The 16,573-nt window shown below is 53.4% G+C and overlaps 1 protein-coding gene across 2 annotated transcripts in view; it reads left to right on the forward strand.

Annotated features, from left to right (window-relative positions):
* The first annotated feature begins 2,411 nt into the window (after positions 1 to 2,411).
* Positions 2,412 to 16,573, forward strand: part of pdcd11 (programmed cell death 11) — an 87,804-nt gene continuing 73,642 nt past the window's right edge. For both annotated transcript variants that reach the window (XM_072479749.1, XM_072479750.1), the window contains exons 1-5: positions 2,412 to 2,528; positions 3,132 to 3,238; positions 10,926 to 11,063; positions 12,194 to 12,358; positions 15,728 to 15,889. In XM_072479749.1, the coding sequence (XP_072335850.1) occupies positions 3,140 to 3,238; positions 10,926 to 11,063; positions 12,194 to 12,358; positions 15,728 to 15,889 (564 nt within the window). In that variant the 5' untranslated portion in view covers positions 2,412 to 2,528; positions 3,132 to 3,139. The remainder of the gene's footprint in view (positions 2,529 to 3,131; positions 3,239 to 10,925; positions 11,064 to 12,193; positions 12,359 to 15,727; positions 15,890 to 16,573) is intronic.

A 16,573-nucleotide genomic window follows, 5' to 3' on the forward strand; every position in this document is an offset into this window, starting at 1 on the left:
CCCCAACTCTTCCCCACCCCCCAACTCTTCCCCACCCCCCAACTCTTCCCCACCCCCCAACTCTTCCCCACCCCCCAACTCTTCCCCACCCCCCAACTCTTCCCCACCCCCCACCCCCCAACTCTTCCCCACCCCCCACCCCCAACTCTTCCCCACCCCCCCAACTCTTCCCCACCCCCCAACTCTTCCCCACCCCCCACCCCCCAACTCTTCCCCACCCCCCAACTCTTCCCCACCCCCCAACTCTTCCCCACCCCCCAACTCTTCCCCACCCCCCAACTCTTCCCCACCCCCCAACTCTTCCCCACCCCCCAACTCTTCCCCACCCCCCAACTCTTCCCCACCCCCCAACTCTTCCCCACCCCCCAACTCTTCCCCACCCCCCAACTCTTCCCCACCCCCCACCCCCAACTCTTCCCCACCCCCCACCCCCAACTCTTCCCCACCCCCCACCCCCAACTCTTCCCCACCCCCCACCCCCAACTCTTCCCCACCCCCCACCCCCAACTCTTCCCCACCCCCACCCCCCAACTCTTCCCCACCCCCCACCCCCCACCCCCAACTCTTCCCCACCCCCCACCCCCAACTCTTCCCCACCCCCCACCCCCAACTCTTCCCCACCCCCCACCCCCAACTCTTCCCCACCCCCCACCCCCAACTCTTCCCCACCCCCCACCCCAACTCTTCCCCACCCCCCACCCCAACTCTTCCCCACCCCCCACCCCAACTCTTCCCCACCCCCCACCCCAACTCTTCCCCACCCCCAACTCTTCCCCACCCCCCACCCCCAACTCTTCCCCACCCCCCACCCCAACTCTTCCCCACCCCCAACTCTTCCCCACCCCCAACTCTTCCCCACCCCCAACTCTTCCCCACCCCCAACTCTTCCCCACCCCCAACTCTTCCCCACCCCCAACTCTTCCCCACCCCCAACTCTTCCCCACCCCCAACTCTTCCCCACCCCCCACCCCCAACTCTTCCCCACCCCCCACCCCCAACTCTTCCCCACCCCCCACCCCAACTCTTCCCCACCCCCCACCCCAACTCTTCCCCACCCCCCACCCCAACTCTTCCCCACCCCCAACTCTTCCCCACCCCCCACCCCCAACTCTTCCCCACCCCCAACTCTTCCCCACCCCCAACTCTTCCCCACCCCCCAACTCTTCCCCACCCCCCAACTCTTCCCCACCCCCCAACTCTTCCCCACCCCCCAACTCTTCCCCACCCCCCAACTCTTCCCCACCCCCCAACTCTTCCCCACCCCCCAACTCTTCCCCACCCCCCACCCCCAACTCTTCCCCACCCCCAACTCTTCCCCACCCCCCACCCCCAACTCTTCCCCACCCCCAACTCTTCCCCACCCCCCACCCCAACTCTTCCCCACCCCCCACTCTTCCCCACCCCCAACTCTTCCCCACCCCCCACCCCCAACTCTTCCCCACCCCCCACTCTTCCCCACCCCCAACTCTTCCCCACCCCCCACCCCCAACTCTTCCCCACCCCCCACCCCAACTCTTCCCCACCCCCCCAACTCTTCCCCACCCCCCCAACTCTTCCCCACCCCCCCAACTCTTCCCCACCCCCCCAACTCTTCCCCACCCCCCCAACTCTTCCCCACCCCCCCAACTCTTCCCCACCCCCCCAACTCTTCCCCACCCCCCCAACTCTTCCCCACCCCCCCAACTCTTCCCCACCCCCCCAACTCTTCCCCACCCCCCCAACTCTTCCCCACCCCTTCACAGCCCAGAGGCGCCGGAATGTGGCGACTAGGGGTTTTTCACAGTAACTTCATTGAAGCCTACTTGTGACAATAAGTGATGTTCATTTCACACCGCCCCATCCCCCTCCAGTCCTCCCACGGCAGCGCCCCCTCGGGTGGGAGGCCGCAATGCAGCGTGACAGTTGACATTGTGCTTCCGCAGGCTGGAGCCGCTGCCCCTCCCCCACAGGCCCCGCTCTGATCCACGCTCCCGCTACCCCGGGAGAACGCGGTGGGCCTGGGCCCCGCTCCCCGCCGCCGCTCCCCGCCGCCGCTCACCTTCACTCGGCCGCTCCCGTGTCCTTCACAGACCCCGAGCTCCACCGCCGCCGGATGTCCCGCCCCTCCGCCTCCTATTGGTTAGCGGGACAATGGACAGGAGGATGTGACGTCCACATGCTGACCATCCATTGGATAAACCTGGGGCCATTCAGGTGGAGCCGGACCTGGCGGCCCCGCTTCCGTGTCACCACCATTGGATAGCATGGCCACCAATCACAGCCGCCATCTGCAGCTCTCCGTACCCATTGGTCAATCAGCATGGCGACCGTTCACTGATTGGTCATTCCTTTATTCTGAGCTCTGATTGGATGACTGTGGCGTGACCAGGGAAAGGCCGATGCCGATTGGTCCAAACTGCGGAGACACAGATTGGCTGAGAGACACATCGGAAGTAATTCCCCGGCGGCCCTCGAGTCCTTCCGGAAGTGGGTGTCATGGCGATGCGCACGTGAGAGGCCGAGTGGCGCTGCAGACAAACCGACACCCGGTCAGTGACCCAGTGTCCCCCCCCCCCCCCCCCCCAACCCTGCCCGGACCCCTCACCGCGGACACCGACTCCGTGCCCCCCCCCCTCTCCCCCCCCCCCCCCAGCCTGCCACCCCCCCCTCCCCCCCCAGCCTGCCACCCCCCCCCTCCCCCCCCAGCCTGCCACCCCCCCCCCCAGCCTGCCACCCCCCCCCTCCCCCCCCCAGCCTGCCACCCCCCCCCAGCCTGCCACCCCCCCCCAGCCTGCCACCCCCCCCCAGCCTGCCACCCCCCCCCTCCCCCCCCCAGCCTGCCACCCCCCCCCAGCCTGCCACCCCCCCCAGCCTGCCACCCCCCCCCTCCCCCCCCAGCCTGCCACCCCCCCCCCCAGCCTGCCTGCCACCCCCCCCCCCAGCCTGCCACCCCCCCCCCCCAGCCTGCCAACCCCCTCCTGCACACACCAGAGACACGTCTCCCACCCCCCTCCCCAAAATCATCATCACCCGGTCAGTGCCCCCCACCCTCTCAGAACCCCACCCGGTCAGTGTCTCTCCCTCTCCCCGGGATGGGCTGCTGAGCTGCTCCTTGTACAGAGACAATCATCCGGCTCTTTGTTGCTCTCCAGGTCTCGAGATGGCCGCTGCTGAGGAGGATTTCCCCCGGGGGGGGCTGCAAAGAAAGTCTGGAGCGGGGAAGGAGAGAAGGAGCCTGGAAGAAGACAACCTGTTTGGAGTCAGTATCCAACCCACAGAGATGTGGCTGCAAATCAGTGGCTGTGACAGCAGAGATTTAGAAATGTCCATCATAAAGGATGTAAAATAATGTAATAATAATCGCTTATTGTCACAAGTAGGCTTCAAATGACGTTACTGTCAAAAAAACCCCAGTCGCCACATTCCGGCGCCTGTTCGGGGAGGCTGCAGCCCCTAAAAGCATTTAGAAATGCATAATATATGAGTCAGCTTGGTGTCATGAAGGGAAAATCATGCCTGACATATTTATTCGAATTTTTTGAAGTGATAACGAGCAGATTGGTGAAGGGGAGTCCAAAATAAAGTACCACACAAAAGGCTACTTAATAAGATAAGAGCCCATGGTGTTGGGGGCAGTATGAATAGCGGATTGGCTGACTGAGAGAAGACAGAGAGTTGGGATAAGAGGAGCATTTTCATGACGACAGCCTGTAATTAGTGCGGTGCCACCGGGATCTGAGCTGGGGCCACAATTATTCACAAAGTATGTTAATGGCTTAGATGAGGGATGTGAATGTACTATTGCCAGTACTGGTGACACAAAAATAGGTGGGAAGGAAAGTGGCGAGGATGACACCAAGAGTCAACAGAGGGATATAGACTGGGAGAATAAAGGAGCTGAATGTTACTTAAATGCAGAAAGTTGTAGCACAGACACATTTGGAGGTTCTCGTGCATAAATCACAAAGTTAGAATGCAAGTTCAGGGGGCAATTGGGAAGGAAGATCGAATGTCAGCCTTTATTTCAAAGTACGAAGTCTTACAACACCAGGTTAAAGTCCAACAGGTTTGTTTCGATGTCACTAGCTTTCGGAGCGCTGCTCCTTCCTCAGGTGAATGAAGAGGTCTGTTCCAGAAACACATATATAGACAAATTCAAAGATGCCAAACAATGCTAGGAATGCGAGCATTAGCAGGTGATTAAATCTTTACAGATCCAGAGATGGGGTAACCCCAGGTTAAAGAGGTGTGAATTGTATCAAGCCAGGACAGTTGGTAGGATTTCGCAGGCCAGATGGTGGGGGATGAATGTAATGCGACATGAATCCCAGGTCCCGGTTGAGGCCGCACTCATGTGTACGGAACTTGGCTATAAGTTTCTGCTCGGCGATTCTGCGTTGTCGCGGGTCCTGAAGGCCACCTTGGAGAACGCTTACCCGGAGATCAGAGGCTGAATGCCCTTGACTGCTGAAATGTTCCCCGACTGGAAGGGAACATTCCTGCCTGGTGATTGTTGCGCGATGTCCGTTCATTCGTTGTCGCAGCGTCTGCATGGTCTCGCCAATGTACCACGCTTCGGGACATCCTTGGCAAGATGTTCATCGTCATCAATGACGTGTTGAAGGCTGTGAAGAAGATGACGTAGTTTCTCCGCTCCGGGGAAGTACTGGACGACGAAGGGTATTCTGTCGGTTGTGTCCCATGTTTGTCTTCTGAGGAGGTCTGTCCGGTTTTTCGCTGTGGCGCGTTGGAACTGTCGATCGATGAGTCGAGTGCCGTATCCCGTTCGTACGAGGGCACCTTTCAACGTCTGTAGATGTCTGTTACGCTCCTCCTCGTCTGAGCAGATCCTGTGTATACGGAGCACTTGTCCATAGGGGATGGCTTCTTTAATGTGTTTAGGGTGGAAGCTGGAGAAGTGGAGCATCATGAGGTTATCCGTGGGTTTGCGGTAAATCGAAGTGCTGAGGTGACTGTCCTTAATGGAGACGAGTGTGTCCAAGAATGCAACTGATTTTGGAGAGTAGTCCATGGTGAGTCTGATGGTTGGATGGAACTTATTAATGTCATCGTGTAGTCGTTTAAGTGATTCTTTGCCGTGGGTCCAAAGGAAAAAAATGTCATCGATGTATCTGGTGTATAACGTCGGTTGAAGGTCCTGTGCGGTGAGTAGGTCCTGTTCAAACTTGTGCATGAAGATGTTGGCGTATTGGGGTGCGAATTTGGCCCCCATGGCAGTTCCGTGCGTCTGGATGAAGAACTTGTTGTCGAAGGTGAAGACGTTGTGATCCAGAATGAAGCGGATGAGTTGCAGAATTGCGTCTGGAGATTGGCAGTTGTCGGTGTTGAGTACTGAGGCTGTTGCAGCAATGCCGTCGTCATGGGGGATGCTGGTGCAGAGTGCCGAGACGTCCATTGTGACGAGGAATGTTCCTGGTTCAACTGGTCCATGGGTGCTGAGTTTCTGTAGGAAGTCCGTCGTGTCGTGACAGAAGCTGGGCGCACCTTGTACGATGGGTTTCAAGATGCCCTCGATGTAGCCAGAGAGGTTCTCACACAGGGTCCCATTGCCTGAAACGATAGGGCGGCCTGGTGTGTTGGCCTTATGTATTTTCGGGAGGCAGTAGAGATCGCCAATGCGGGGAGTACGTGGGATGAGAGCACGTAGGGTGCTCTGAAGATCTGGATCCAAGGTCTTGATCAGTCTGTTAAGTTGGCGGATGTGTTCCTTGGTCGGATCTGCGGGTAACTGTAGTGTTCTTGGTTGTTCAGCTGTCGGTATACTTCTTTGCAGTAGTCTGTTCTGTTCAGTACGACAGTGGACCCCCCTTTGTCTGCTGGTTTGATGACGATGCTGCGGTTGGTCTTGAGAGCGCGGATGGCATTGCGTTGTGCTTGGGTGATGTTCGGGGCTGTCTTGTGAATGCGACTGATGAATCTGGCATTGACGCGACTCCTGGCGGCTTGAGCATACATGTCGAGTCTAAGGCAGCGGCCTTCCGGAGGGAGCCGGTGTAGAGGGAGCTTTACCCCATCTCTGGATCTGTAAAGATTTAATCACCTGCTAATGGTCGCATTCCTAGCATTGTTTGGCATCTTTGAATTTGTCTGTATATGTGTTTCTGGAACATACCTCTTCATTCACCTGAGGAAGGAGCAGCGCTCCGAAAGCTAGTGACATCGAAACAAACCTGTTGGACTTCAACCTGGTGTTGTAAAACTTCATACTGTGCTCACCCCAGTCCAACGCCGGCATCTCCACATCATGGCTTTATTTCAAAGGAAATTGAATATAAAAATAGGGAAACTTTACAAGGCACTACTTAGCCCACAGCTGGAATACTGTGAACAGTTTTGATCCCCTTATCAAAGGAGAGATATACTGGCATTGGAGGCACTCCAGAGAAGGTTCACTGGATTGGCCCCGGGTATGGAGGGATTTCCTTATGTGGAGAGGTTGAGTAGGTTGGGTCTGTGCTCACTGGAGTTTAGAAGAATGAGAGGCAACCTCATTGAGACATACAGGATTCTCGGGGGGCTTGACAGGATAGATGCTGAGAGGATGTTTTCTCTGGTGGGAGAGTCCAGGACCAGAGGGCACAATCTCAGAGTAAGGGGTCACCCATTTAAGACAGGAAGTTCTTCTCTCTAAGGGTAGTGAATCTATGGAATTCTTTACCTCTGAAAGCTGTAGAGGTTGGGTCATTAAGTATGTTCAAGGTGGGGTAGATCGATTTTTAATCAGTGAGGATTAAAGCAGTTGAGAATTATAATTTCAGATCAGTCATGATCTTGATGGCAGAGCTGCCTCAATGGGCAAAATGACCACCTTCTGCTCAAACAACCTATGGCCTTTTATTCGAGGGGGAAGGAATTGGAAGGGGATGTTGGGTAGCTGCTAGCCTCCGGATGTTCCGTTTACCACCTGGTCAAGTCTGGCGTTGGTTGTTTGAGTTCCCATCGGGCTTGGTTAAAAACATTTATCTATTTTCTAATTTGAGCAATTTCCCATCACTCCCCCCTGCTCATTGAATTGATAATGCCTTACACCCTGAATAATTTTTAGGTCTACCCAGCGTACAACTCAAAACACCAGCAACTAAAATACTTTGGTCTCGCAGAGAACAAAATTATGTGCCGAGTGTTGAGGGATCTTTACTCTGTATCTAACCCCGTGCTGTACCTGTCCTGGGAGCGTTTGATGGGGACAGTGTAGAGGGAGCTTTACTCTGTATCTAACCCCGTGCTGTACCTGTCCTGGGAGTGTTTGATGGGGACAGTGTAGAGGGAGCTTTACTCTGTATCTAACCCCGTGCTGTACCTGTCCTGGGAGTGTGTGATGGGGACAGTGTAGAGGGAGCTTTACTCTGTATCTAACCCCGAGCTGTACCTGTCCTGGGAGTGTTTGATGGGGAGAGTGTAGAGGGAGCTTTACACTGTATCTAACCCCGTGCTGTACCTGCCCTGGGAGTGTTTGAAGGGGACAGTGTAGAGGGAGCTTTACTCTGTATCTAACCCCGTGCTGTACCTGTCCTGGGAGTGTTTGATGGGGACAGTGTAGAGGGAGCTTTACTCTGTATCTAACCCCGTGCTGTACCTGTCCTGGGAGTGTTTGATGGGGACAGGGTGGAGGGATCTTTACTCTGTATCTAACCCTGTGCTGTACTTGACCTGGGAGTGTTTGATCGGGACGGTGTAGAGGGAGCTTTACGCTGTATCTAACCCCGTGCTGTCCCTGTCCTGTGACTGTTTGATGGGGACGGTGTAGAGGGAGCTTTACTCTATCTAACCCCGAGCTGTACCTGTCCTGGGAGTGTTTGATGGGGAGAGTGTAGAGGGAGCTTTACACTGTATCTAACCCCGTGCTGTACCTGCCCTGGGAGTGTTTGATGGGGACAGTGGAGAGGGAGCTTTACTCTGTATCTAACCCCGTGCTGTACCTGTCCTGGGAGTGTTTGATGGGGACAGTGTAGAGGGAGCTTTACTCTGTATCTAACCCCGTGCTGTACCTGTCCTGGGAGTGTTTGATGGGGACAGGGTGGAGGGATCTTTACTCTGTATCTAACCCTGTGCTGTACTTGACCTGGGAGTGTTTGATCGGGACGGTGTAGAGGGAGCTTTACGCTGTATCTAACTCTGTGCTGTACCTGTCCTGGGAGTGTTTGATGGGGACAGTGTAGAGGGAGTTTTACACTGTATCTAACCCCGTGCTGTACCTGTCCTGGGAGTGTTTGATGGGGACAGTGTAGAGGGAGCTTTACTCTGTATCTAACCCCATGCTGTACCTGTATCTAACCCCATGCTGTACCTGTATCTAACCCCATGCTGTACCTGTCCTGGGAGTGTTTGACGGGGACAGTGTAGAGGGAGCATCACTCTCTATCTAACCCCGCGTTGTACCTATCCTGGGAGTGTTTGATGGGGACAGGGTGGAGGGATCTTTACTCTGTATCTAACCCTGTGCTGTACCTGTCCTGGGTGTGTTTGATTGGTGGCAGTGTAGTGGGAGCTTTACTCTTTATCTAACCCCGTGCTGTACCTGTCCTGGGAGTGTTTGATGGGGACAGTGTAGAGGGAGCTTTACTCTGTATCTAACCCCATGCTGTACCTGTATCTAACCCCATGCTGTACCTGTATCTAACCCCATGCTGTACCTGTCCTGGGAGTGTTTGACGGCGACTGTATAGAGGGTGCATCACTCTCTATCTAACCCCGCGCTGTACCTATCCTGGGAGTGTTTGATGGGGACAGTGTAGAGGGAGCTTTACGCTGTATCTAACCCCGTAATGTACCTGTCCTGGGAGTATTTGATGGGGGCAGTGTAGAGTGAGCTTTACTCTCTATCTAACCCCGCGCTGTACCTATCCTGGGAGTGTTTGATGGGGACGGTGTAGAGGGAGCTTTACGCTGTATCTAACCCCTTGCTGTACCTGTCCTGGGAGTGTTTGATGGGAGCAGTGCAGTGAGAGCTTTACTCTGTATCTAACCCTGTGCTGTACCTGTCCTGGGTGTGTTTGATTGGTGGCAGTGTAGAGGGAGCTTTACTCTGTATCTAACCCCATGCTGTACCTGTATCTAACCCCATGCTGTACCTGTATCTAACCCCATGCTGTACCTGTCCTGGGAGTGTTTGACGGGGACAGTGTAGAGGGAGCATCACTCTCTATCTAACTCCGTGCTGTACTTGTCCTAGGAGTGTTTGATGGCGACTGTATAGAGGGTGCATCACTCTCTATCTAACCCCGCGCTGTACCTATCCTGGGAGTGTTTGATGGGGACAGGGTGGAGGGATCTTTACTCTGTATCTAACCCTGTGCTGTACTTGACCTGGGAGTGTTTGATCGGGACGGTGTAGAGGGAGATTTACGCTGTATCTAACTCCGTGCTGTACCTGTCCTGGGAGTGTTTGATGGGGACAGTGTAGAGGGAGTTTTACACTGTATCTAACTCCGTGCTGTACCTGTCCTGTGAGTGTTTGATGGGGAGAGTGTAGAGGGAGCTTTACTCTGTATCTAACCCCGTGCTGTCCCTGTCCTGTGAGTGTTTGATGGGGACGGTGTACAGGGAGCTTTACGCTGTATCTAACCCCGTGCTGTCCCTGTCCTGGGAGTTTTGATGGGGACAGTGTAGAGGGAGCTTTACTCTGTATCTGACCCCATGCTGTACCTGTATCTAACCCCATGCTGTACTTGTCCTGTGAGTGTTTGATGGAGACGGTGCAGAGGGAGCTTTACGCTGTATCTAACCCCGTGCTGTCCCTGTCCTGTGAGTGTTTGATGGGGACGGTGTAGAGGGAGCTTTACGCTGTATCTAACCCCTTGCTGTACCTGTCCTGGGAGTGTTTGATGGGAGCAGTGCAGTGAGAGCTTTACTCTGTATCTAACCCTGTGCTGTACCTGTCCTGGGTGTGTTTGATTGGTGGCAGTGTAGTGGGAGCTTTACTCTGTATCTAACCCCGTGCTGTACCTGTCCTGGGAGTGTTTGATGGGGACAGTGTAGAGGGAGCTTTACTCTATATCTAACCACATGCTGTACCTGTATCTAACCCCATGCTGTACCTGTATCTAACCCCATGCTGTACCTGTCCTGGGAGTGTTTGACGGCGACTGTATAGAGGGTGCATCACTCTCTATCTAACCCCGCGCTGTACCTATCCTGGGAGTGTTTGATGGGGACAGTGTAGTGGGAGCTTTACGCTGTATCTAACCCCGTAATGTACCTGTCCTGGGAGTGTTTGATGGGGGCAGTGTAGAGTGAGCTTTACTCTGTATCTAACCCCGTGCTGTACCTGTCCTGGGAGAGTTGATGGGGACAGTGTAGAGGGTGCTTTACTCTGTATTTAACCCCATGCTGTACCTGTACCTAACCCCGTGCTGTCCCTGTCCTGTGAGTGTTTGATGGGGACGGTGTAGAGGGAGCTTTACGCTGTATCTAACCCCTTGCTGTACCTGTCCTGGGAGTGTTTGATGGGAGCAGTGCAGAGGGAGCTTTACTCTGTATCTAACCCTGTGCTGTACCTGTCCTGGGAGTGTTTGATGGGGGCAGTGTAGAGGGAGCTTTTCTCTGTATCTAACCCTGTGCTGTACCTGTCCTGGGAGTGTTTGATGGGGACAGTGTTGAGGGAGCTTTACTCTGTATCTAACCCCGTGCTGTACCTGTCCTGGGAGTGTGTGATGGGGACAGTGTAGAGGGAGCTTTACTCTGTATCTAACCCCGTGCTGTACCTGTCCAGGGAGTATTTGATGGGGACAGTGTAGAGGGAGCTTTACTCTGTATCTAACCCCATGCTGTGCCTGTCCTGGGAGTGTTTGATGGGGACAGTGTAGAGGGAGCTTTACTCTGTACCTAACCCCGTGCTGTACCTGTCCTGGGAGTGTTTGATGGGGACAGTGCAGAGGGAGCTTTACTCTGTATCTAACCCCGTGCTGTACCTGTCCTGTCTCCAGCTGCGTTGTGAAGTTGAAAGTAAGAAACGAAAAAGAAAGAAGGAATTGAATCCTGACAAGGCAAAGAAGAAGGGAAAAGAGAAAAACGCAGTTTTGCAGACAAAGGAATCGATTGGTGCTGAAATTCTCTCTTTCAAGGTACGAGGATGACCATTCTAAATACACGAGACTGGGTCGTTGGAGAGTGATATAATAATCTTTATTGTCATAAGTATGTTTGCATTAACATTGCAATGAAGTTACTGTGAAAATCCCCGAGTCGCCACATTCCGGCGCCTGTTCGGGTACACAGAGGGAGAATTCAGAATGTCCAATTCACCTAACAGCACATCTTTCGGGACTTGTGGGAGGAAACCGGAGCGCCCGGAGGAAACCCACACAGAGACAGGGAGAACGTGCAGCACCCCCAAAAGCCCCAGATGCCCTATACATGGCCGGTTGGAGGTTTGAATCTGTGACAGCGGTCTGGTACTGACCAGGCAGAGGGTCCAGCTCACCTTTATCTCATCCTGAACCTTGACCGCCATCCCAAGACCAGCAGAGTTTTATCCCGTTCCTAACTGAGACTTGTATTTCTGTAGAACCGTTAATGTAGGAAAATGTGGGAAAGAGCTTCACAGGATTGTTTTCAAACAGTATCTGGCGCTGAATCACTTGGAGATAGGGAGATAGTTGGTCAGGTGACCTTTGGCCATGAAAGTTTTCAAAAGAATCTTGAGTGATGGAGGAGGAAGAAACCGGGAATGCCAGAGTTTAAGAACTAATGGTTACACTACTTGGAACCCATTGTAGTAAGTGATAATGAGCATGCTGAGCTTGCATTTACTCAGCCTGTGCCTGGTGCGATTTTGTGCTCCAGTCCTGTTTTTTTTAAAGTAAATTTTAGAGTACCCAATTCATTTTTTCCAATTAAGGGGCAATTTAGCTTGGCTAAGCCACCTAGCCTGCACATCTTTGAGTTGTGGGGGCAAAACCCACGCAGACATAGGGAGAATGTGCATACCCCACACGGACAGTGACCCAGAGCCGGGATGCTCCAGTCCTGTTCTGACGAGAGCACAGCTCCAGGTAAACCTTTTCTGTGAGGTTGTTCCATTCATGATGGTTCTATTGTGCCCCGACCCTCACTTGGTGTCGGGCTCACAGCGATTCTGGGCAACCTCAAGTTGATTTAAATTTGAGTTTGTCTCTTCTAACTGTAAACACTCAAGAGCTGCTGTGTCTGTTCTGTGTTTTATCCATTGCCTCGCTCCTGCCTTCTCAATCAGAAACTGAAAGTTGGGACCCTGCTGCTCGGCTGCGTGAAGGAAGTGACCGATTATGAACTGGTTGTTGGGTTACCCCACGGGCTCACTGGCTATGTGAGTCTCACCAACATCTGTGATGCATATACAAAATCCCTGAGGGAACAGATCAATGAGGAGCTGGCAGAGGTGAGTCTGAATCCATTATGAGCAATTTCCAGTGGTGTTCCACAGGGCTCAGTGTTGGGGCCCTTGCTGTTTGTTGTATATATTTTAATGCGGTAGATTTAATTGTGAGTAACATGATTGGGAAATTTTCAGATGACACAAAAACTGACCGTCTAAGTTGATAGTGAAGAGGATCGCTGTCACCTCCAGAATTATAGCAATAGTTTTGTTGAGTGGGCAGAGAAATGGCAGATGGAATTCAAGCCGGAAAAATGTGAGGTGCTGCATTTGGGGAGGGCAAACAACAGAAGGGAATGCTGAATAAACAGGAATATATTGAGAGGAGTCAGGAGGTGAGAAAGCTTGGAGAACGTGGGCACGTGTCCTTGAAGGTGGCAGATGTTAGCGAGAATATGGAATGCTTTCCTGGGTGAGGAATTGAATAGAAAAGCAGGGATGTAACGCTGGAACTGTATAAAACACGGGTTAGGCCATAGCTGGAGTTTTGTGTACAGTTCTGGTCACCAATTACAGGAAGGACAGAATTGCTCTGGAGAGAATGCAGAGGAGATTTACAAGAATGTTGCCAGGGCCTGAAAAGTGCAGCTACCAGGAGAGATTGGATAGGCTGGGGTGGTGTTCCTTAAAACAATCAGCCTAAGGGATAACCCAATTGAAATGTACAAAATAATGAAGGTCCTAGACAGGGTAGACAGGAAAGGCCATTTTCCCCCCGAGCTGAGTGGACAATTTCCAGGGGACATGGATTTAAGGTGAATGGTGGAAGAATTAGAGAGGACATGAATAAACCTTTCACCCACAGGCAGAGGCCCTAAACTCTTTAACAGTATCTGGACCTGCACCTGAATTGCTGAGAGCTGCAGGGCTACGGACTGGGGGCAGGAAGGTGGGATTAGAAAGGGCACCTGGGTGACCTCGGACTGGCATGGACCGGTTGGACCCAATGGCCTCCTGTGCTGTATCATTTCTATGGTTCATAATAATCTTTATTATTGTCACAAGTAGGCTTACATTAACACTGCAATGAAGTTACTGTGAAAAGCCCCTAGTCGCCACATTCCGGCGCCTGTTCAGGTACACTGCGGGAGAATTCAGAATGTCCAATTCACCTAACAGCACGTCTTTCAGGACTTGTGGGAGGAAACCGGAGCACCCGGAGGAAACCCACGCAGACACGGGGAGAAGGTGCAGACTCTGCACAGACAGTGACCCAAGCTGGGTATCGAACCTGGGATCGGCGCTGTGAAGCAACTGTGCTAACCACTGTGCTACTGTGCCACCCCATGCTCCTCCCCCCCCCCCCCACCCTCCCTGAATACAGGGCCTTGGATATCAGGATCAGGGGTACTTCAAACTAGCCATGTGTTTAATTGGATTGAAGGGGCTTCATTGAAGTAACTTCATTGAAGCCTACTTGTGACGATAAACAATTATTATTAGTATTATTATTATTTGAGGACAGGGTGCAATGAGGTATCTGTTCTGGTCCAGTTAAAAAATACAGCTGTGATGGATTGTGGCAAATTCCCGTTTCATTAGACGATTGATAGAATCCCTCCGGAAGCATACCCTACCTAGGCAAACTCACTCGTCATGTTCCTTGTAGCCCCATAACCCCACCTAACCTTTTATAATAATATAATAATCGCTTATTGTCACTAGAAGGCTTCAATGAAGTTACTGTGAAAAGCCCCTCGTCGCCACATTCCGGCGCCTGTTCGGGGAGGCTGGTACGGGAATTGAACCCGCGCTGCTGGCCTTGTTCTGCACAAGCCAGCTGCTTCGCCCACTGTGCTAAACCAGCCCCACAGCTGGACACTAAGGGCAATTGATCACGGCCAATCCACTAACCTGCTCATCTTTGGACTGTGGGAGGTGACTACAGCACCCGAGGAAACCCACGCAGACACGGGGAGAAACTCCATACAGACAGGCTAGAATTGAACCTGGGACCCTGGAGCTGTGAGGCTGCAGTGTTAACCACTGCCGCCATTGTTGGCACTGTGGTGGTCAACTCTGTTAACTGCCTGGAAAGGTGTTTGTTAATCAGTGTGTTCTCCTCTCACTGCATTCTCCACCATGTGAACATCTCATCAGTGTGCACGCTGAGGTGAAGCCGGGACAATCCGCCTGACATCAACACTAAACAAATCAGCGACTAATGAGAGCAGCAACTAATGAGATTTTCAAACCATCCTCTGTAATTAGCTTTAAGACTGGACTGGAAGGTGACCAGCTCAGCAAGATTGTCAGGAAAGACTGAACAAACTGGGCATCTTTCCTCGACTGTCAAGAAAGCTGCGTGGTGAATTGTTGGAGAGTTTTTTAATTATGAAAAGGTATGAAAATGGGGTAGATATCGAGAAGATGCTACCTACCCCTTTGTGAGAGAGGTTATCCTGAGCCTCTGCCCACAGTCAGTGCAGCAAATTCTACTTTTAATCACGGTAGCACAGTGGGTAGCACAATTGCTTCACAGCTCCAGGGTCCCAGGTTCGAATCCGGCTTGGGTCACTGTCTGTGCGGAGTCTGCACGTTCTCCCCGTGTGTGCGTGGGTTTCCTCCGGGTGCTCCGGTTTCCTCCCACAGTCCAAAGATGTGCAGGTTAGGTGGATTGGCCATGCTAAATTGCCCTTAGTGTCCAAAATTGCCCTTAGTGTTGGGTGGGGTTACTGGGTAATTGGGTAGGGTGGAGGTGTGGGCTTGCGTAGGGTGCTCTTTCTAAGAGCCGGTGCAGACTCGATGGGCCGAATGGCCGCCTCCTGCATTGTAAATTCAGAATTTACAGTGCAGAAAACTTTTTGGTTGTGAGGGAAGATTAATAAAGGATGTGTAAAACACAAGTTAAAGGATGTGTAAAACACAAGTGATGATTATAGAATATAGAACATTACAGCGCAGTACAGGCCCTTCGGCCCTCGATGTTGCACTGACCTGTGAAACCACTCTAAAGCCCATCTACACTATTCCCTTATCGTCCATATGTCTATCCAATGACCATTTGAATGCCCTTAGTGTTGGCGAGTCCACTACTGTTGCAGGCAGGGCATGCCACACCCTTACTACTCTCTGAGTAAAGAACCTATAAGCTGGTGAGTACCCAGTGACAGTTACTGTGACACAGCCAAATGGCTAAATGCGATTTAAGCTGCAGCCTTGGAAACAGCAGTGCTGGATATAGGCAGTGGTAGGGTCTGTATATTCCCCAGCTGTCTCAGAGAGAACGGGTCTCAGGCAGGTCAGTAGAGGTAATGGGGGGGGGGGGGGGAATTTCTGCTTGAGTTTTGTAAATGCTGCTGAGGTTTTGGTTTCTGTGTCTGCTGCTTTCTGCTCATTGACCTGTTCCGTTTTATTCAAACCCAAACCCAGGATCTGACTGCTCTCTCGGACCTGTACAGTGCTGGTATGATCGTACGGTGCACTGTCTCTGAACTCGGAAAGACCAAAGCCAGCCACCACAGCTTGAAACTCTCCATTAATCCGAAAGATGTAAACAAGGCGCTGTCTGCTGGGGCGCTGCGAGCTGGCATGGTGAGTGGGGCACTGAGTTGGCATGGTGAGTGGGGCACTGCTAGCTGGCATGGTGAGTGGGGCACTGTCTCCTGGGGCGCTGCGAGCTGGCATGGTGAGTGGGGTGCTGCGAGCTGGCATGGTGAGTGGGGCACTGAGCTGGCATGGTGAGTGGGGCACTGAGCTGGCATGGTGAGTGGGGCACTGTCTCCTGGGGCGCTGCGAGCTGGCATGGTGAGTGGGGCACAGCTGGCATGGTGAGTGGGGCACTGTCTCCTGGGGCGCTGCGAGCTGGCATGGTGAGTGGGGCACTCTCCTGGGGCGCTGCGAGCTGGCATGGTGAGTGGGGCACTGAGCTGGCATGATGAGTGGGGCACTGTCTCCTGGGGCGCTGCGAGCTGGCATGGTGAGTGGGGCACTGTCTCCTGGGGCGCTGCGAGCTGGCATGGTGAGTGGGGCACTGTGAGCTGGCATGGTGAGTGGGGCACTGTCCTGGGGCGCTGCGAGCTGGCATGGTGAGTGGGGCACTGTCTCCTGGGGCGCTGCAAGCTGGCATGGTGAGTGGGGCACTGTCTCCTGGGGCGCTGAGAGCTGGCATGGTGAGTGGGGCACTCTCCTGGGGCGCTGCGAGCTGGCATGGTGAGTGGGGCACTGAGCTGGCATGGTGAGTGGGGCACTGTCTCCTGGGGCGCTGAGAGCTGGCAT

The sequence above is a fragment of the Scyliorhinus torazame genome, chromosome 16, assembly GCF_047496885.1.
Source record: "Scyliorhinus torazame isolate Kashiwa2021f chromosome 16, sScyTor2.1, whole genome shotgun sequence".
NCBI classification, from domain to species: Eukaryota; Metazoa; Chordata; class Chondrichthyes; order Carcharhiniformes; family Scyliorhinidae; genus Scyliorhinus; species Scyliorhinus torazame.